Below are 21,863 nucleotides of genomic sequence, written 5' to 3'. Positions count from 1 at the left end.
TATTTTTTCAAAAAAAAATAATAATAAATAATTAAAAAAATAAAAAATTATAAAAAAGGCAGGTATGGCAACAAATCAGACATGATCTTACAAAAGATAATACAGATTAAAAAACAAGAAAAACAACCCTTGCACAGTTTCCCAGCACATAGAATGCCTTTAATATTTACGATTATTCTTAGCAGCAGCAGCAGCAGCAGCATTAATGGTCATTTTACTCTGTGAGTTTCCAGTCTAGAACAGAAAACATATACGCATAGCCATAGTTCAAAGCTGGAGACATGGTGTGGAAGATCTCAAATGCCACTGAAAAGGGCTTCAAACTGTAAAAATGGGAGGACATCATTTTTTTTTTAATATGGGAATGAACTGATCAAAGCAGTAACACAGGATGTTAAACTGGCAGCCATTTTAAAGAATGAAGAAAGAGGAAAAGATTATTACAACGGCATGAGGGTCTCCCCCATGACCCTTTCCTGAAACATCAGAAGTGTAAGGGAAAAGAAAAAAAAGCACTCATCCAGAATCTGGCTTCTGTCATCTGAGTTAAAACAAAAGACTAAGTTGGGATACTTGCCTTAAGAGAAAAAAACATTTTAACTGAGTGGTAGGTGGGGCGGGGTCCTATTTATGACACAAGAGGACAAGCCCCTCCCCTCTGGTAGGAGAGTACTGGGCACACATCCTCCCCCTGTTCCTAATCCCTCCTCCCACAGCAAGAGGCACAGAAGTGCATCACTTGGCACAGGAGTGGAGGTCAGCAGTGCCACTTGCCAACTGCCTTAAAAAGGAAGACCAGGGATGCCAGGACGAAGGAGTGGGATCCAAAGGGAGATGCCATCATGAGGAATCAATGAGGAATCTGTAACAAAGGAGGCCTGGGGGGCGGAGGGGCCAGAAGGATGAAACCTGGGAAATCAACATCTCCCGAGAGGGAAATAACAACAGTAAAGCCAGGTTCTAAGTCAGTATCTAGTCCTGACTGGGAGCCTAAGCCACCCCAGACACCTATCACCCAGACAGAGCCTGGGCCAAAAGCGACAGCCACAGCCCAGCCAGAATCTAAGACTCATCAGGAACCCAATACTCAACAGGACCCTGCTCCACAGCAAAGACCCCTCACTCAGCAAGGGCCCCTTGCCCAACGTGAAGCCGAAGAGCAGCACAGACCTAGCATCCAACAAAATTCTGCTTTGTGGCAGGAACTGCTTGCCCCAAAGGAACCTGCACCACAGGAGTCACCTTGCATTCACAGGGTGCCCTTCACTCAACAGCAAGCTGCCTCACAACAAGGACCTGGGCCACAAAAAGAATCTGAAACTCAACAGGAGGCAGAATTGAGAGGGGCACATGTAGCCGAGCCAGTACCTGGTCCAGTAGAGCAACCTCCAGAGCAACAAGAAGCTGGATCAACACCTCCAGCCCAGCCTACACCTGGACCCAAAAATGAATCATCTGCCCAGACTGAATCTATACCCCAAGAGAGACCAGAACAGTCAGACCCTACAGCCCAGCAAACAGATTCAGCCCAAGGGGCCAAATCCCAAGAGAGATCTTCAACCGACTGGAGATTTCTATCAAAACTGCACCAACTATCCACACAGCAACCAGCCTCAGAATGGAGGACATCTTTTGACTGCGTCACTGATTCTGACTTAGAATCAGATTTGGGGTCTCCAGTACAGAGCAATCTACCAGCCAAAAGGAGTAGAACAGTGGCCCTGGGAACGAAGCTGACCTTCAAGGGGAAGCATGAAGTAGCATTAGGATATGGTGGGAAAGCAGCACACAGGAAGAAAACCACCAGCCAGAATCCCAGGGACACAGGTGAGTTTGAGGCCGGAGGAACCAGAGCCTCCCAGGGATGGTCATTCATTCAGTCAGGAGTAACTAAGGACCCCCAGTATGTCCGGTTGGCTCAGGGGATCCCTCAACAGTCCCTCCAGACAAAGATCAAGAGCCCCACCTGATAGATGAGGAAGCTCAGGCGTGGAGATGCAAAGGCCCTTGCAGGAGGCAGGCAGATGGGGAGTGGCAAAGCCAGGGTGGGACTTCTTCCCCTGCACTAGGCTACCTCTCCAAGGACGATTTGGGAGGAAATGAGACAGAAGCGGGACAGGGCTCTGGGCCAGGGGCCAGGAAATGGAGAAGCCACCTCCCTGCCAGTATTCAGCCATCGGTGCCCAAACACAGCCCTTAGGCCCGCGCCACACCGTGCTGCACATGGACACTTACCCCCGTGGCCTTTCCATGACCACTAGGTGGAAAATACCTGCCTCGGCTATATTTGAGCTCTCCAGGTCGGCCACGGGCGAGCAGGAAGGCACCCGCTCCTCTGCCAGGCCGTCCCCCTCACCCCGAGAGGCTGAGTTCAGCTGGGCTCGATGGCCTGGAGGTTATGTTCTCAGGAAGGGTGCCGTGGGAGAGGAACTGGGCCGTGGGAGAGGGGCTGCGCGGTCTGCCGAACTCACGGGCAAGGTTAAGGCTGGATGAAGGGAGAGTTGCGTGGAGCCGTATCGGAGGCGGCTGGGCCCCAGGCTCCGCCGGCCGCCATCACTGCCCCCTCCTCTGACGCAAGCGGCCGTGCCCCTGGGGTGGGGCGGAGGGGGTTCCAGCTCCTCGGCGCTCAGGCCCGATCCGGTCAGGCCGAAGCGGGCAGGCGAGTCTCATCCATGGAATGAGGGGCTACTTGTTGAAGCAGCCTGAGGGGAGGCCGTGCAGCCCCAAACCAGAAGCTGGGGCTCCCGTGAGGGCCAAGTAGTCTGAAGGGCCGGCCATGGTGGCCTCAGCCCAGAGGTCTATCCCTCCTGGAAAGGCTGGACCGTCTCTCTGAGGGCTGAGAAGAGGGTGTCTCTCAGGGCCACAGCTGGTCCTGTGCTCTAGGAGGGAGAGGAGGAGGAGCAGGATGGAAAAGGAGGGTTTGAGGTCTGCTTTTTCTGTCGCTGAGAATGAAGAGCTGTTTCTCTAGGCTCCAGAACCCAGTCTCAGGGGACGCCCTCCTCACACAAGACAAGGGGGCTTCTCGCGCACCCGGTAGGCAGTTGACTGTGTGCGCATGCCCGAGCCTCGAGCCTCTTCGGCTTCCCGCCATTCCCCAGGCACGCTTGGGGCCCTCTACCGCCGCTCGCGGCGGGCCCGTCAGCGGCTTCCGGCTAGTGCGCAGGCGCCGAGCATTCTCCTTCCCCCCCCCCCCCCACCCCGCCCTTCCGTTCTCTGGAAGAGGGAGAAGGCAGAGAAAACCCCCAGAAAAAGAGCAATAGGAGACAGGGGGGGCAGGAAGAAGGCGGGGCTTCCTTCTCAAACGGCTCACAGGCAGAGCCACGCCTCCAGTGCTGGCGCCCCGCCCCGGCTTTGAATTGCCAGGGGACCTGTCCGGCCCCGCCCCGCCAGGCGGAGGCTCTGCGGCGCCCCGCTTTCCCCCTCCAGCAGGTGGGCCGGGTCGCGTTCTAGGGGATCCCTACGTGGGAAGGTGAGTGGGGAAGCGAGGCTGCGAACCAGCACGAGAGAAGATCCGAGCTTCCCTTCTGGGGTGTACTCCCGCAGTTCTCCCAACTAGTCTTGCCCGAAGGACACTTTTCGCCGCCTCTAGGGCTGCATTTTCGTTGGTCACGGGCCCTTTAAAGCGCGTGAAGGGGCGGGGCCAGGCTTTAGGCCCCAGAGGTTGAGGGCGGGACCCGGCTGTGGAGTGAGGCCCCGATTGCTCAGAGGGCGGGACCCAGAGGGGACCAAGCCCAGGATTGGGTGGTATGGGGGCCCGGTGGTGGTGTGCGGAAAGGATTGGCACTCGGGGCGGGGCCTGGCGGCTGGAAGCGGCCCCAATGCGGGGACGGCGGAAAATTGATGGAGTCAGTTTGGGGAACGGGGCCCTCCAGGGCGGCTGGGGCCCCGGCCTCGAAGAGGGCCAAAGACGAGTCCAAGAGTCGTAGCCGCCGGCGGTGGCGAAAAGGCAAAACCAAAGGTGAGCGCGCGGGGGCCGGCTGCAGAACAGAAGGAACCTTGGACCTCCTGCGAGGAAACTGGGGACTGAGTGGACTGACCCACTGTCCCAAGAAGTGGGGGAGCCCGTGGGCTGGCCCACTGCCGCCCTGCGAGGGGGTGGGGGATGATCCATCGTGAAAATGGGTGATGTGGGAGCGGAATATTACCCTCAGCATAAAGACTACCGGATGCCCCAGTACCGTCTTGGGAAGAGAGTCCAGAATGCGATCCCCTGTCTTAGGGTTCCCGGTCTGGCTCCGTACTCGCTGTGTGACCTGGCCTCAGTGTTTCCTACCAGGGAATGGTTCAAGCGCCTATTTTCAGGTCCCCAGCACTCAGAGGATAATGGAGACGCTTAGAAACTGTTGCCCAAAGAGGAGGTTTAGGGGTGAGTCCGGGAAAGGTAGGAGGAAGGGGTGCCCGATAGTGGGAAATGACCCAGGGCCAGTACGGCTCAAAACAGCCCATCCTGACATCCTTCATTCAATCGGTGCACCCATTCCTTGTCAGCCCACCTGCTTCAGCCCAGCACCACTGGGGTCTAACTTCCTGACCGCCACTCCTTCTAGGACTAGGGGTCCCCGGGTAGACTTCAGACTGCCACACCCTCCCTGGGACAAAGAAAGGAGGGCTGTCAACTAGGTTCCTGAGGTGTCACATTATTTACAGATCTCAGCAAGCTGGAGAAAGACTGACAGACCAACAGAGATGCTGAAAGCCTCAGGCAGGGGCACACATTAAGTCCTTGCTAGGTTATGAGTATTCGTGAATCCGAATGAGGACCTAGGGGAAGTTCCTGTGAAGGGAAGAAACTGACATAGCCCCAAAGCCTGGAGACCCCAGACTGCCCCTAGGCTACATCATTAACCAAGGACAGGACTGGAGTTGGCTACACAAGCACACACCTGCACAGACTCAGACAGGCTAGGAGCTCAGACTGGGACCTGAGGGCATTCACTGTCACAATGCCAGACATAGCCTCACAAGCAGGATGGTGTGCCCAGAGGCAGTACAGACCAAAGTTAAGAACATGGGCTTTGGAGGCTTAGTTCCTGGAGTCATAAATTGTGGTGCTGGGCAACAGGCTTCCTCTTTGTGTTTCAACTTTCTGAGCTATAAAATGGACACAGTGATAGGACTCCCTGACTGGTAAGGGCGGTTGTGAGGTTTGAATGAGTGTGGCACATTTGGCACTGGCACACAGCAAGCGTGCATGAGAGGTGGAGGTTATTATTACTGTTACTCCCCATTACACAGTGAGTTCCCTAAGAGGGGGACTGTACCTGCCTTGTTTACCCGCACTTTCATAGCCTGATGTCCCAGTCACAGAGGCACTGAAATATTTATTGAAGTGAAGGAATGTGTGAACTGTAACACTGGGATAATAATAATCATGCTGCCTTGAGGGTTGTTGTGAGGAGTCAGAATCCTCCTGGGTAGGGCACCTTGCACAGGGCTGAGCCAGTCCTACTCACAAACCCAAAGGCCCTTATTCCCACAAAGGCTCATTCCACAAGCCCTGAGAGTCACCTGTCATTTCCTGAGGCTCTGCCCTGGTGCCAGGCCTCAGTAGGATGAATCAGACCCCGCCCCTGCCCTGAGGGCATCCAGGCTGGCTGGAGCAATCCTAGTCATCAGTTTGATCTTGCCAGTAATCAATGGTTCTAGTGTCATTATGATCACCCCATTTCTGAGGTGACAAAACTGAGACTCTGAAGAAGCAAGGTCACCTGGGCTTCCTTATCTGGCCAGTGAGATAGAGGGATGGCCAGCCCAGCTTCCTGAGGGCAGGGGTGTGTGAACTCAAAACTGCTCCGTGCCCCAACCTTGATTATGGACCCCAAAAGCTCCAATCACATAGATTCATTCAACAGACATTCACTGAATGTTTACTTATGTCAGGCCTGGGCTCTCAGTGGTGAGGACAGACTCACATTTGAGCTGGGGACACAGACATTAATCAAATAATCCCACAAATCATATATAATTATAAACTGTGGCAAATACAAGAGGGAAAGTGCTGAGAAAATGTGAGAGGGAGGCTTCCCAGGAAGGTGACATTGGACCCAAGGATGAGAAGTGTTGACTGTGGGCAAGAGGGGCAGGGAGGCCAAGGGGACAGCACAGACAGAGACCTTGAGGCCCAATGAAGTGGCTCATTACAGCACAGAGAGAGCTCAGCAAGGGAGGGAGGAAGTGGGGGCTGGGTGGGCAGAGGGCCCAGATGGCACCTGGTTTGGGAGGCTATGTCCAGGATTTGGGGCTTTATCCTGACAGCAAGGGTGGGGGTGTTGCAAGGTTAGGAGTATGTGCCCAGATTGAAGTCCTAGAAAGATCCTCTGGATGCTATGTGGAGAAGAGACTGAAGAGGGCAAAATCAGAGACACACAAAGACTTGTTACAAACATCTAGATGAGGGGTCCATGAAGGTGGGAGAAAGGCTAGATTCCAGAGGTTTCTAGAGGGGCAGAGTGGACAGGACTTCATGATGCATTGGATAGGAGTGGGAAGTGGCCACACACACACACACACACACACACACCAGGACGCACACAAATATGAGTATACACGTCCATACATATACAGACACTTGCCCATGCAATCCCACAGGCCAAGAAAAATGCAGACACAGATAAACTCTGGGGCCAAGAAACATGGGCCATGACACATACATACAAACATGCCTTCAGACATACTGAGAAACATAAAAACACACAGACTGGGAAAAACATCAACACATCGTGCCCATCCACGAACACAGGCCAGGCAAACCCTAAGCATGACATACGTGTATGGACATACATATGTGCATCTGTCTGAGCCTCAAAGACACACTCACACCTGACCACCCAGAAGGTGGCCAGCCGAGACACGACAGAGAGGAGAAACACACACTCTGCAGAGACAAGCTGAGCCATCTTTGCTGGCCCTGTGACCGTGGGCGGTCATGGCCTTCTCTGCATCTCTGTTTTCTCATCTGCCGTAAAGGGGCTATAATGGTCCCTACACCATGGGTTGTGCAGAGAATGAAATGTGTCACTTCCTGAAAAGCACACGGAGAACCGTGCCTGGCGCACAGTGGTCAGGCTATACTTGCTGCCCCCCAACCCAGCATGTGCCCTGCAGGCCTCTCCCTTCCAGAAGCCCTTGCCCCATCCAGGCCTCAGACCTGGCCCTTCCTCCTCCATCCTCCCCGAGCTTCCTTCTCTACCACGCTTCTCACCGATGCTCAGTCCCTGGGGGCCCAAATCCAGGCTGGGTCCAGCTGTCCTGTGGCTCTTTGGGGCAAAGGGCTGGTGCCCAGGCAGCAGAACTCCTCAGTCCTACTTCTGACCCAGTCGGTACCCACAGGCAGGCCATGTGCCCCTGCCTCTGCCCCAGTGCCCTCTGCCTGAGATTCTTGGCGAGTTTCTGGCAACCTCAACATCCCGTCCTCCTGGTTCCACCCAGCTTAGCCCCCAGGGAGCTGCCTAGAATGGGGCGAAGGGCAGGGCCCTGGAGTCCAGAGGGCCTGGGACTCAGCCTTCTCCCCACCGCTCATCGAGGCTCATCCCCGCTCACCTGGCCACCAAGCTTAGAACCATCTCCAGAGGCCTCTGTCCATCTGGTTGTCTGCCCTGGGGAAGGGTGGTCCTCTCCCAAGCTCCCATTCACCTGCTTCTGCCCCCACTTTGACTTTCTTCCCTACTATGCACCAGACCCCCATGATGAGCCCTGGGGCCATCCCCTGCCCCAGTGGGGATGATAATCAAGGAGGAGAGACCCAGGGTTCACCTACATCCAAGCAAGTGTCACTGAGGCCTCAAGGCCTCTCGTTTGTGCAGACCCCTTCAGAGCCTCTATCTAAGTTTGTGTTTGTGATTTTCTATTTTTTTTTTCTAAAGAGTTCCACCTCTACAATATAAGCGTCACAGCTCTGTGAAGTCTGGTTCTTGCCTGGGGGGAGAAAAACAACAAACATGAGTAAACAAACATGTATAATTGCAAATGTGTAAATCCTAGGCAGAAAAACAGGTATGATGGCAGAAAGTAATGATGGGGGCGTGTATCGTAGTTGGGGAGGAACGTCCTCTTTGAGGATGTGGCAAGCTGAGGCCTGAAGGGCCGGAAAGAGCTGGCCAGGCAAGGAGCACAGGAAATAAGATAGGTAAAGTATTTCTTGGAGCCTCAGCCTCCCATACGTGAGGTAGGAATGACAGTCACAGCAGGATGGCCTGTGAAGGGGAAGTGGCAGGTGTGGAACACCACACAGTAGGACCTATGGCGCAGAACCCCCAGCTGAGCTTGGCACTGCCCTTAATCGGCTTTTGTCCTCTCCGGAGTGCCAGGCAGAGCCGGCTACCCTATGTCTCCCCCCAGCAGCCGGGGCCGGCTGTGCCAGGGCCGGCTGTGCCAGGGCCAGCCTGGGGGGTGGTTGCTGAGATCACTGGGCCTTTGCTCCCTGAATCCACCCTGGGGAGAGGGAGGGCAGCCTGGCTGGGTGAGAGGGGTCAGCTTGTTCAGGACTGTGGCAAAAACTCCTGGCTCCTAAGAGAGAAGGGGGTTGACAAGCTAGATAACTCAGTTTCTAACTGTTGAGGGGGTTGGGTGTGTGGACTCCTGGGTCCAAGGGAGGAGGGGCTGGGGCCTGGACTCCTGGTCTCCAAGGCAGAGGAGCCTGGGACAAGGACTCCCATTTGAGCTGGGCCTGGGAACAAGCAGAGGGGACAGGGAGTTGGGCTCCCTGCTGTGTTTACAGCACGTGGTCTCACTGTCCCTTCTGGATGGGAGGTGGAGCAAGTGGCCACACCCTAGGAGGGCTTGGCCTCTCCCCAGTTTATCGCCCCAGGCAGCTACTGGCACTAGCCACAGTCCGTGGGGCCCAGCCGGCAGCTCAGCCTGGGGGAGCTCAGAAGAGGTCTGGGAGGGGTGAGTGTACCCTCCTGCTGAGAGACAGGAATGGCCACCGTAAAACTCCAGGGCCTGGAATGGAGGGGAGACACCTTCTTCTGGGAGCGGAGGGGGCCATCCACCCAGAAGCCAGGCAAGGTGCTGAGTGGGCTTCAGGAAGGAAATCTCTGGAGCAGAGGGCACCATTTCCACCAAAGGGGACAAAAGTAGTTGTCCAGGGCCTGAGTGATAGTACAGGGGTCCCAGAGGGAAAATCACCAGGGATTCTGAAGTGTGGGGAGTCGGACCTAGTCCAGGGCAAGGTTCGGGTTTTTTTCTTATTTTTTTAAACATTTACTTATTTTGAGAGAGAGAGAGACAAAGTGCAAGCAGGGGAGGGGCAGAGAGGAGGGAGACATAGAATCTGAAGCAGGCTCCAGGCTCTGAGGTGTCAGCACAGAGCCCGATGCTGGGCTCGCAAACTCATAGGCTTTGAGATCCTGACCTGAGCTGAAGTCGACTGCTTAACCGACTGAGCCACCAGGCGCCAGGGCAAGTTTTTGAAGGCCATAACTAAAGGCCCAGCCTCCAGAGCCCTGGGAAGGAGACCAGTGTAAGTAAAGGCCCTCCACCCAGAGATCTGGGTTTGAATTCTGCGCTGCCACTTTCAATGCAAGCTTCAGCTCCTTGCTGAACACCTCTGAGTCTCGGTTTCTTTGTAAAATGGGGATGCTACCAATAATACTTGAAACGCAAACGGAGGCAGTCTGGGTCTCAGGGTTAACAAGCACTAAATGAGCACACACACACAGAAAGTAAGAGCAGGCCTGGCACAGAGTGGGCCCAAAGCTAATGGCAGCGGTGAGTACTGCTGTTCCAGGCAGGGGAGTGGGGTTGGCCCGTGAAATCTAAGCCAAGCGGAGAGGACTGGAGGCCAGGGGACCCAGCTGGGGAGGAGCGGGACCAAGTTGTGGATATCCCACAGAGGAACAGAGAGGCAGCTAAGTTTGGAGGGGGTTCCACAGCCAGACTTGAGGCACCAGGAGGGGGCAGGAGTGACTCCTCAGCTACAGGTAAGGCTAGAATTATGAACTGGGTTCAGGAAGAGAATTGGGCTTGAGACCAAGGTCCTGGGACACCACCAGGTAGATGGGGGGACAGAGGGCTGAGCTCTCTCAAATATTGGTGGAAGGGAAGGGTCTATGGGTGATGCCTAGGGCCTGAGAAGGAGGCGGGAAGGGGGCCTGAAAAAGAAGGGGATGGGGCCCCCGACTCCACCCTTGGGTCCGAGGGAGGAGGGGTGGTCCAGCCCTGCCTAATCGGGCCTCCCAACTGGCCCACAGCCTCACGGCTCACGCACAGCATGGACCTGCACACGATGACACAGTCGCTGGTGACTCTGGCGGAAGACAACATGGCCTTCTTCTCGAGCCAGGGCCCTGGGGAAACAGCAAGACGGCTGTCGGGAGTCTTTGCGGGCATCCGGGAGCAGGCGCTGGGGCTGGAGCCAGCCCTGGGCCGCCTGCTGAGCGTGGCGCACCTCTTTGACCTGGACGCAGAGACGCCAGCCAATGGGTACCGGAGCCTGGTGCACACAGCCCGCTGCTGCCTGGCGCACCTGCTACACAAATCACGCTACGTGGCCTCCAACCGCCGCAGCATCTTCTTCCGCACCAGCCACAACCTAGCAGAACTCGAGGCCTACCTGGCTGCCCTCACCCAGCTCCGGGCCCTAGCCTACTATGCCCAGCACCTGCTGGCCACCAACCAGCCCGGGGGACTCTTCTTTGAGGGCGACGAGGGGCTCACTGCTGACTTCCTGCGCGAGTATGTCACTCTGCATAAGGGCTGCTTCTATGGCCGCTGCCTGGGCTTCCAGGTGAGCTCCCTGCCCTGTTCCTCTGGGCCCACAGGCCCCTGACCTGGCCCAATGGCATAGTTCAATACCCACAGTGGTCAGTATTACTGGGTTCTGGAAATAGTAGATTCAGAATGGGGACACTGTCTAGGGCTCGGACACGGCACTGGGGGTCTCAAACTTGTGGCCCCTGGGCCGATTCCACGGTGCAGTAAGAAATCTTTAACTCACATAGCTTTTTGCACCAGGATCCCCACTGCTCTCTATTGTCCCAAACTCAGGAGATTCGTTCACTCTTTTCTATGACCTATCTGGCCCCTGAAATCATTTGAGACTCCTTGGAAAGGTAGTTAATAATGTTCTCAAAGGCCTATTTATAAGAGCACACCCCGTTCAGTCATCCCCACTGGAGGCTGGGGCAGGAAGGAGGAAGCGCGCTAGCTCCCATTTTACAGAGGCTCAAGGGGCCCTCGTCACAGCTGTTCAGCTGGACCCTGGTTGGCCTGGGCTTTCTGGCTCACCTAAGGAGCTGTAGAATCAGGATTTTCAGGCCACGGGGAAGGCCAAGGAGCACATCTAAGTTGGTGACAGCAAGGAAGATCTCTCCTCCCTGAACCAGGGCCCTAACTCCCAGGTCTTCTCCCACCCTCTGCCCACCCCAACCACCCCCAGGGAGATACCACTCATCTCTGCACTGACAGGAAGGCAGCCTGGGAGCCTTTAGACTCATAGGAAAAGTAGTTTGGGGACTGAGAATTGGGGGTCCTTGGGGCTCAAGAACAACTTGCTACTGTGTGAGGTCAGTACAGGGTCCCTCAGCCTCCAGATCCTTCAGATCCTCTCTGTGCCTCCCCCAAACCTGCAACTCCCCAGCTGATCTTGGCCGACCCTCAGCCTTCATCCCACCCCACCTTTCCACGCTTCCCCACAGGGCGGCCTGTCCTCACCAGCCCGGCCTGGGTGTTCCTGGGAAATTCCTCTCACCTAAACTGACCCCACAAATATTGATCAGCCCAGCTGAGCCAGCTGGCTCCTCCCTGTGTCCCAGCCAGGACCTTGGAGTCACGGGAGAGAAACCCTGGGGCCACACAAGTCAGCATTCCAGCCACAATGGCCAGGCACCACTGTGCCCTCTGGCCCACTGGGCCCCTGGCCAGGGGCAAGGTCATGCCTGACAGCTATTCTCTAAGGGCCCAGCTGCTGTGCTGCAGGACAGCTCCCCCCCTGTAAAATGTCAGCCCAGCAGGACAGAGGCCTCCTGTGTGGCTCTTGTTCAGCTCCTGTTCAAGTACTTAGCACACAGTAGGATATAGGCCAATATTTGTTAAATGAACAAAAGAACCCTGCTGGCCCCTTGCCCAGCTTCCTGTGGCTTTTTTCCCTCTGATCTTGTACCCAGCCACCCCCACCCCCATCTTGTCTTGGCTGCCCAGCTCCTCTCTCAGACGCATTCTCCATTTGGCTGTCTTTCTGCCTCAAGATCTCTGGCCCTTTCTGTCTCTGACCATCTCCTGTCTGTCTTCCTGCTGCCCAGGAACTGGTTCCCATCTGCCTGGCCTCCTCTCTGTCCTTGCTGACTTTCAGGAAATCCCTGCATCACCTTACTCCCAGCCCTCTATGGCTCCACCCACATCTGGAATAAATACAAATTCCTTAAGCCCTAAGTGAGCCCCCTTTGCTTCTCTGACCTCAGCCACCGCCCCTCTCCCCTGGTTCACTCTGCTCCAGCGACACGTGTTATCCACGCCAAGCACAGACAGCCTCAGAGCCTTTGCACTTGCCGTGTCCCCTGCAGGGAACAGCATTCCCTCACTTCCTCTGGATCCCTTCTCAAGTGCCCTCCTAGATACCCTGGTCATCACTCCATGTCCCCTCCACCTACTGTCTTTTCAAAGCATTAGTCATTAAACATAACACCATAAAACATATGCCTTTATTTGCTTATTGTCAGCCTTCTCTTTGACATGAGCTCCGTGAAGGCACCTAGAGCAGTACTGGAGCTCACTAAATGTGTGTTGAATGACCACGCCTCCCCACAAACCACGTCTCTGCCCCTCACTCCTGCCTGCCTCCGGTCCCTCCTGGGCAGTGGGTGACACAGCGGCATCTCTCCACAGTTCACGCCCGCCATCCGGCCATTCCTGCAGACCATCTCCATCGGGCTGGTGTCCTTCGGGGAGCACTATAAGCGCAAGGAAACAGGCCTTGGTGAGTCCTGGCCGGACCCTGCCTGCAGCCTCACCTCCCTCCCTGTCCCTCCTCCTGCTTCCACTTCTACCCCTAACTGCCCCCTTCCCGCCAGGCTCCCTGACACCTCTCCCAACCCCTAGGTGTGACAGCCAGCTCCCTCTTCACCAGCGGCCGCTTCGCCATCGACCCAGAGCTACGCGGGGCTGAGTTTGAGCGGATCATACAGAACCTAGATGTGCACTTCTGGAAAGCCTTCTGGAACATCACTGAAATAGAGGTGCTCTCGGTGAGCACCTGTTATAAGATGGGAACACGGGTACACTGGGACCCAGAGACCCATCCCAGGTCACATCAGGCCTCTGCAGGGCTCTGAGCCTGGGATGTGATGTGATGGAAAGGATGGGATGAGGGTGGGGATCAGAGGGGAGGCATGAGAGGAACCCCTGCAAGCAGCTTCTCCCCAGTGCCCCTCCTGTCTCCTCCCGCCAGTCTCTAGCGAACATGACATCCACCACCGTGAGAGTAAGCCGCCTGCTCAGTCTGCCACCAGAGGCCTTTGAAATGCCGCTGACTGCTGACCCCAAGCTCACAGTCACCATCTCACCCCCGCTGGCGCACACGGGCCCAGGGCCGGTCCTTGTCAGGCTCATCTCCTATGACCTACGTGAAGGACAGGTAGGAGACACAGAGCCAAGGAGCACAGGCAGCCCCCTCCCCAGATGCCCTCCCACCTTTCACTGCTTACACCTGCCCCCCATCCTGTTTCTCTGAGCACACCCCCTTGGTGGGTGAGGCCTAGATGGGCCGCCCCAGCCTCACCCACATCCTCCTCCCTCACCCCCCAGGACAGCGAGGAGCTCAACAGCCTGGTGAAGTCCGAGGGTCCCCGGAGCCTGGAGCTGCGGCCACGCCCCCAGCAGGCTCCCCGTTCACAGTCCCTGGTGGTGCACATCCATGGCGGCGGCTTCGTGGCCCAGACTTCCAAATCCCACGAGCCCTACCTCAAGAGTTGGGCCCAGGAGCTGGGCACCCCCATCCTCTCCATCGACTACTCCCTGGCCCCCGAGGCCCCCTTCCCCCGGGCACTGGAGGAGTGCTTCTATGCTTACTGCTGGGCTGTCAAGCACTGCGCCCTCCTCGGTGAGCCCCAGCCCCTCACTGCACCCACCCCTGTCCCTGCTCCCACCCCAGCCTGCTGCAGCCCCCACCCCACACTGCGTGGAAAGTGGGCCATGTATGTGCCCAGGCCTCAGTCTTGCACCCCCTGCCTCCCCTCTCCTACCTGCTACCACCCTCCTACTCCTGCTACCTGTTCGCCCCCCTCCTGCCCCACTGCTCCCCAGACCCTCCATCTTAACCACTTCCTCCTTCTGCTTCCTGCTTCCAGCCCTGACACCCCACCCCACCCCCCACTTCTCCATCACCTCTGATCTTCTCTCTTCTCCTGCTGTTTCTCCACCCCTCTGTCCTGCGCTGCCAGCCTCCTAGCCCTTGCTCCAGCCCATTCTTCCATTCCTTTGACCTCCTGCTTCTGACATCTTCAGAGGTACCAGGCAGGGTGGGGTCATGCCCCAGGGCACAGGGATGTGGCTCTTTTGCAAGGTCAGCTGAACCCTGCCCTTCCATCTCCAGGCCTCAGCTGCACCCCTGTCCTAAATGGGCCTTTGGTCTCCCCTTTCCCAGCATCTGGCCTCCTTGCTTCTGACCTCTAGCCTCTTAAGCTTCACAGAGCTTCCCGATCTCCACATCTCAGTCCACCTGATCCCCTGTCCACTAGCCCCCCAAATCCGCACCTCAGTTTACCAATCTCTAAAATTGCAGTTGGCTAGACTCTGGGGTTGGGGCCCCCATACCCCACTTCTGACAGTCCAGTGCTCCTGGCTCAGAGCTTGAGTTCCTCCCTGCCAGGCTGACCAAGCCCTCTCCAACCCAGGCTCAACAGGGGAGCGGATATGCCTCGCAGGGGACAGCGCAGGTGGGAACCTCTGCTTTACCATGTCCCTGAGGGCAGCAGCCTTCGGGGTGCGGGTGCCAGATGGCATCATGGCAGCTTACCCGGCCACAATGCTACAATCTACCGCCTCTCCCTCCCGCCTTCTGAGCCTCATGGACCCCCTGCTGCCCCTCAGTGTGCTCACCAAGTGTGTCAGCGCCTATGCTGGTAAGGCCACTACCCACAGAGCTGGGGGGCTGGAGGGCTGCTTGGATCCTGCAGGGACAGGGGCTAGAGCCCAGTGTCCTGGGGCTGAAGAGAGGAAATCTGAGTCTCCTTGTCCCTACTGAAGCCATCAGATATTCTTGGGTCCCTGGGGGCAGAGATGCCTCAAGTTCCGGGTGTTGAGACTAGGCCTCAGCCCCCCGCATATACTCCACAGGTGGAGAGATAGAGGACCACTCCGACCCGAACCAGAAAGCGCTGGGCATGATGGGGCTGGTGCAGCGGGACACAGCCCTGCTCTTCCGAGACCTCCGCCTGGGTGCCTCCTCATGGCTCCACTCCTTCCTGGACCTGAGTGGGCACAAGTCCCACACGAACTCAGTGCCCATGGCAGGTGAGTAAAGCCCTCCCCTCACACACACATTCAGGGTGGGCCAGGGGCAGCCTGGCACACCAAAAGTCCTAGGGGAGGAAAGGGGCTGTGTCCTGGGGTGCTCAGGGAAGCAGAGATCACCTTCTGGCTCTAACCCCCTATTTATCCCTGGCAACTACCACAAAGCCTTGATTTTCCATGACGGTCCACATCCTAGAATTGCTAGGACTTCTGGTCTACCGGGTTATCTCAGAACTCCCGAGAACTATAGCATTTAGCTTTCCAAACAGTCCATCGCAGAAAAGAACACTGGGAAATGACTCAGAAGGCCTGCCACATATGCTGATTTTCAACCCAGAGAATGCCACTCAAATCGCTTGGGCCTTGAGCTGGGAATCCAGCCTTCCTAGATTCTTTCCAGACTTTTAACAGAGACACATGGGGGTAATACCTCGCTCCAGGGGCTGGCCTAGGAGCCTGGGGTGGGGAGGTCAGCAGAGGTTCCCAGCCTTGAGTGCGTGGCAGGATCCTCACGCAGCCAAAACTCACTTCCATCCAAGGATCTATTTTTTCCCACCATTTTTTTGTTTAAACATTTTAATGATTTTAAAGTATAGCCAACTCAACTTATTTTCTATCTCCAGCAAACCAACAGTATTTTCTGAATAACAGAGAGCACAGATTCGAAAGTAGATACCATTCCTATTCAGAAAAGTATTCCAATTGAATGTGTTTTACTTTAACCTTTTAAATTTTAGGATATTCAAATGGATGCAAATAAATACACACAAAAACAAAAGAGATCTGGGACCACTGAACCCTGAGGCTTTCCTGGTAGGGTAAAGGAGACAAGTGCAGGCCCTAGAGGGACAAGCACCAGCCTAGAAAGCTGCTGTAGTGGGAGCTCGCTGCTTGCTAGGTGACCTGGGTGACCGGAGCGAGGTTCACTGTGAGCCTTTCTTTGCTCCTCCGTGAAATGAGGCACAAGAGTACCTGCCTCATGAGGTTGTTGTAGGGACTTCGCGCACCGGTTTGTGCCAAGCTCCCAGCCCAAACCTGACACACAGTAGGTGCTCCTAGAAGAGCCCAGCACCCCTGACAGGCTGTGCCCTGTGACTCTGGCCAGTAGTTCTGTTCCAGTGACCTCCCACCCCTGGGTCACAGAGCCCTTATGCAGTCATTCTTATATCATCTCACATTGTGCCTTCATGGATTTTTATATAAAGACAAAAAATAAAATAAAATAGAAACCTGAAAAATGCAGGGTCCTGGCCCTAGGGGCAAGCAGCATGGAGATCCTCGAATTAATGGAGTTGAGGCCAAGGTGCGGCGTACCACGTGGGTCGAAACGCACCTCGGCATCATCTGGGCACTTGCTAGCCTGGCCATTCAAAAGGAAGGGGTAAAACTAAAGGACGTGAAGGAATTGTGGGGAGCAGATCTACACGGCTATAGGTGCGGGATCCCTGGGAACTGAACAGGCTCCCAAGACTCTCTTTAGCTCCTCGTGAACACGGCCTCCTTTCAAGTCATGTGGGCCTGCTCACTACTCTATTTTGATCTGCTCACGGCCTCCACATTGAGTGGCTCTAACAAGTTGGCTGGGCCTCACGCTGGGGTCAGGGAGGTGGTTGGAACCAGGCACCAGGCCTAGTAATAAAACATGATACAGCACGACCTCCCGGCGGGGAGCAGTACCTCATCCCACTGAGTCTTTACTGCCTCCTAGTAGGTCAAGACTATTTTTGCTCTTTTTTTTTTAAGTTTATTTATTTTGAGAGAGAGAGTGAGAAAGGAGAGAGGGAGAGAGAGAATCTGATCTGCTATCAGTGCAGAGCCCCACACGGGGCTCGATCTCACCAACCGTGTGATCATGACCTGAGCCGAAACAAAGAGTCAGTCACTTAACTGACTGAGCCACCCAGGCGCCCTACAGGCGAGGACTATTTTTATTGCCTCTTTGTACAGAAGAGGAAACTGAGGCTCCCAGAGGTAAACTGACTTGCATTTAACCTTCCCAGTCACCACACACACCTCCACCTCCACAACCACGTGACTCCTTTCACCTCCCCCTTGGAGTTGCAGCTTGGGGCGTCTGGGGCTCCCTACCCATCCCCAAGGAGGGAGTGTGGGGGAACACTAGGCCTCCACTGCCCTAGGATGCGGCTCCTCCTCCAGAGGCCGCTGCCCTTCCCGTGATCTTCCCTGCCAGCCACTCACACACGCAGCCCACAGAGCCGGGCTGATACGCGTGGCCCCGCTGGCCACCTGACCCTGCCCCTCTTGCAGAACCAATGCGGCGCAGTGTGTCTGAGGCAGCACTGGCCCAGCCCGAGGGCCCGCTGGGCACGGACTCCTTCAAGAGCCTGACACTACATGACCTGAGCCTAAAGGGCAACTCTGACACATCGGGCAGCCCTGAGCTGTCACTGTCTGCAGAGACACTGGGCCCCTCCATGCCCTCCAATGTCAACTTCTTACCTGGCCCTGATGCACGCAAAGACGCTAAAGCACCAGGTGAGCTGAGGGCCAAGGACAGAGGCCAGAGCGTGCTTGCCAACTTCCCTGAGGGTTTCCACCCCAGGCGCGCCAGCCAGGGCCCCACTCGGATGCCCATCTACTCCTCACCCATCGTCAAGAACCCCTTCATGTCGCCGCTGCTGGCACCTGACAGCATGCTACAGAGCCTGCCACCCGTGCACATTGTGGTGAGCGCCACATAGGGACTGGGTGTCAGGTGGGGGGGAGGAGGGGCGTGGCAGGTGGGTGCGGGAGCACTCCGGGAGGAGAGACCCGGGAGGGAGCGGGGAAGAGGGGCAGGTGTGCGCAGGTGCACCTGGGGAGGAGAGACCGGCAGCAGCGGGAGGGGAAAAGTAAGCTGCCTGACATCTGAAGGGAGAGGTGTGCCACCAGGAGGGCATGCCTGACGACGGGAGGGCTGAAAGGGAGTCAAGGCTGCCATTCCCTCTCGCGATCTTGTGGAGCACCTAGGGGCAGCTGAGTAAGGGGAAGAGAGGGGGTGTCTCTGGGGGAAGGGAGAAGCTGGGCAGCAGCTCATTCTCCCACTCCCCGCCTCCCTCCCGTCTCCTGGCTCCTCCCCTCGTTCCTCTGCCCCTTGCTGTGCCCCACAGGCGTGCGCGCTGGACCCCATGCTGGACGACTCGGTCATGTTCGCGCGGCGGCTGCGCGGCCTGGGCAAGCCCGTGTCCCTGTGCGTGGTGGAGGACCTGCCGCACGGCTTCCTGAGCCTGGCGGCGTTGTGCCGGGAAACGCGGCAGGCCGCGGCGCTGTGCGTGGAACGCATCCGTCTCATCCTCACTCAGCCCGCCGCGCCCGCCGCGCCCGCCGCACCCACCGAGCCGCGGGTCTGAGCCGGAGCCGGCAGCGCGGGAAGATAGGGTTGCGGGGGGCGACACTAAAGGCCTCTTGTTTCCATCTAAGCCGGTCTCCGTGGTGAATACCCCCCTTCCCCCCCCCCCCTTAGGCGGCGGGGACCCCCGCGAGGGGCTTCTGGTCCATCCGGCCCTCCCTCCGGGTGGGGGGTGGGCGGGAGGGGCAGGCTGTGCCTTAAGGTGGGGGGACGGCTGGGGGTGGGAGGGGGGAGGCGGGGCCGCAAGCTGAGACCCTGGCCAGGGGGGCGGGGGAGAGGGCACACAAACCAGTCTCCGTAGACAGCCAGAGCTGCACTCCATCATTGCCTTCTACTGCTGCTGTGACCGACGCAGGGCGGGGGCCTGGCCCTACCTCGCCCGTCGGTTTGGTTTTGTTCCTTTGTAAATAAAAATGTATTTAATTAGTTTGGCCTCTTGCAAATAGTCGGGTGTCGCCCACCAGGGGGCAGCATCAGATGCTGCTGCTGGGAACCGAGAAACCTGGCAGTAGAAAGCTGGGTACCCAACGTCTGGGTCCTGAGGAAGGGCCTGGATTCTCGGGTGCAGAGGGATTGGACGCTATAAGCACGGACCCACCTCTCCTTCAGACTTAGTCCAGGTGGTGTGCCAGAGGGCTCTGGGTTCTCAGTGACTCCCCTTTACAAACCCTGTCTCAGCACCCGCCACGAAAAGAAAACCCAAACTGCCTAGAGAACTGCAGCAAATAGAACAGGATACCAGAAACAAACCAGTCATCCCCAAAACTGGAAGCCCAAGCCCTGCCCAGCTGGGACAGTCACTCAGTCCCTCAACTAAGACCCTGAGGCCTTGTCCTTTTGTAGGCCCTAGATTTGGAACAGAAATGATTTCTATCCAGGGCCTGCCCTCAAGGGACTCAGGGAGGGTAGGCAGAGAAACGCAGACACAGGCTGTCAAGTCCACACAGACTCCATCTGTGGTAGACAAGGAGGGCTTCAGAGAGGAGGTGATTTGACCTTGACCTTAAAGGGTGAGCACAAGTTTGCTATGCAGAAGAATCATGCAAAGTTATGAGAGCCAAGGGGCAGTTACCAAAGCCTCTGCCTGGCCAGAAGGTTGGGTGCAAAGTAGGGAGTGGCCTGAGAGGCTCGGGGTTGTCAGCAAGAGCAGATCTTTGAAGGGCCTGGGGTACAATCTGGACTAACTGGAGGGCAGTAGAAGTCACAAAAGGGCTTTGAGCAAGGGAGGGACAGGATCAGCTAAGGCACTGAAAGAGCCTGCTGGGACATTGGGGGATGGACTAAAAAGGACAAGACTGGGACCCTGGAGGCAGAGGAGGCTGAGGACAAGGAAGAAAAGGCACGAGCTGGGGCAGAGGCCATGAGAGTAGGGAGTAGGAGTAAGAGCCATAACTGAGGCTGAAAAGGACTTATTGAAGGTAGAACAGATGTTACAAGAGAGCAAGGGGATGAAGATGGCACTTGGACCTAGCCAGGGAGCAGATGGACAGTAAAACTGTGTCTTTACTGGGAAGAGGCTCAGGTATGTACAAGGGGAGTGGGGGAGGGGGGCGGGTACTGAGAGCTGTTTTGCACAAGGAGAGATCAAAAGGTCTTTGTGAGACAGTTGTGGGGGGGGGGACATCCAGGAGGCAGCAGGAGGCAGGAGAGCGGGCTGGGTGCTCCCTTCTGGCAGGAACTGAGGAACTAGAACCTTTCTGGGAAGAGTGGATAGGTGGGATGAGCAGAGGGCCAGGACAGAGAGAGCCCTGATGACCATGGTCCCCAGTAAAGGGGTAGGCAATAAAAGGTGAGTCCTGGAGGTTCTAAGGAGCAGCCAGAAAGGAAAGAGGCTAACCAGGAAACAGGATGTATAGTGAAGGGGATTTGGGGTGGGAGGGAGTGGTCTGAGTCAGATGAGGATGGAAGTATCATCATGCCTCAGCAGGGAGGAGGGTCCTTGGTGACCTTGTCCAGAGCAAGGCCATGGGATGTAGGCAGCCAGACATGGAGGGCTCAGGAGGGAGTGGAAGGTAAGAGATTTAGCCAGTGGGTACCATAAGTCTTCAGCTGTAAAAGGGATGAGAAGTAATTCAAGGGAGCTTGATATAGGTGTGTGTGTGTGTGTGTGTGTGTGTTTAGAGATGATAGAACATGTTTTTAATGCTTCCAAGGAAGGAAGGAAGGAAGGAAGGAAGGAAGGAAGGAAGGAAGGAAGAGAGGGAGAGACTGAAAATGCAGAAGCACACACAAAAAAATTTCCTAAGAGGATGGGCAGAGGGGGACCCTAACCTCGGAGGCCCTCATTCACCCAGTAAGTGACTTCTATGATGGGGGAGGGAGCCATAGCCCAGAGTTCTCCCTGAAGGTCCTGTTCCCCCTGCTGAGCTCACAGGACCCCTTGTTCATCTCTCCCAAAACAGCCTTCCACCCACCAACCTGCTCCTGTTTCCTGTCCCCATGTCAGGAATGGCTCCATCGTCCCCATGTATACCCCAGGTCAGAACTCTGGTTCTTGTCCTGGACACCCCCTTGTCCCATAGCCCATCAAGCCCCATATTCTGTAGTTTCTGCCTCCTGAATCTTGGCCTTATGCCTTCAGCCTCTGGCCTCATCCTCTCCTGCCTAGGTCCCTGCCCAAGCCACCTTGTGGGCTACTGGCTTCCAATCTCCTTTCTCCATTTCTGGCTCCAGCTCTGACCTGGTCTTCCCCTGCTCTAAATCCTTCCATGGCTCCCCACTACCACCCCACCCCAGGACAAAGTCTAAGCTGCTGAGGTTAGCCTTCTTCATCCGCTTCCAGTCTTACAGTTACCCCTCCACAACATGGACCTGACAGGCCTTCTTCTTGGGCACCTACACATAGTAATACTCCTGCATGCCTCCCTTTCTTTGCTTGTGCTGAAACACCCTCCCACATGCCCTTCACCTTTGCTTGACACTTCCTGTTCCTCCAAGATCCAGTGCCAATGTCCCCTCCTCTGGAAACCTCTTCCGGATCCAGCAAAGCCAAAAAAGACGCCTGGACTCCCCCACCTCTGGCACACCCTGCCCATCAACGTGTCTGTCCTCCCATCTGACAGGGGAT

General features: G+C 56.3%; 1 protein-coding gene across 1 annotated transcript; it reads left to right on the top strand.

The window, feature by feature from the left end:
• The first annotated feature begins 902 nt into the window (after window positions 1-902).
• On the top strand, window positions 903-19,222 carry LIPE (lipase E, hormone sensitive type). The gene is made up of 10 exons (XM_047077988.1): window positions 903-1,827; window positions 10,191-10,726; window positions 12,823-12,913; window positions 13,036-13,181; window positions 13,385-13,570; window positions 13,741-14,035; window positions 14,829-15,056; window positions 15,271-15,447; window positions 17,716-18,134; window positions 18,558-19,222. The coding sequence occupies exons 1-10, from the start codon at window positions 903-905 to the stop codon at window positions 18,795-18,797; spliced, it is 3,243 nt and encodes a 1,080-aa protein (XP_046933944.1). The 3' UTR covers window positions 18,798-19,222.
• The last annotated feature ends 2,641 nt before the right edge of the window (window positions 19,223-21,863 follow it).

This window comes from Lynx rufus, unplaced genomic scaffold, assembly GCF_022079265.1.
Source record: "Lynx rufus isolate CCGP_SWC_20201006 ecotype Redwood Valley unplaced genomic scaffold, mLynRuf1.p SCAF_16, whole genome shotgun sequence".
NCBI classification, from domain to species: Eukaryota; Metazoa; Chordata; class Mammalia; order Carnivora; family Felidae; genus Lynx; species Lynx rufus.
This window is presented reverse-complemented; position numbering and strand designations above follow the sequence as displayed.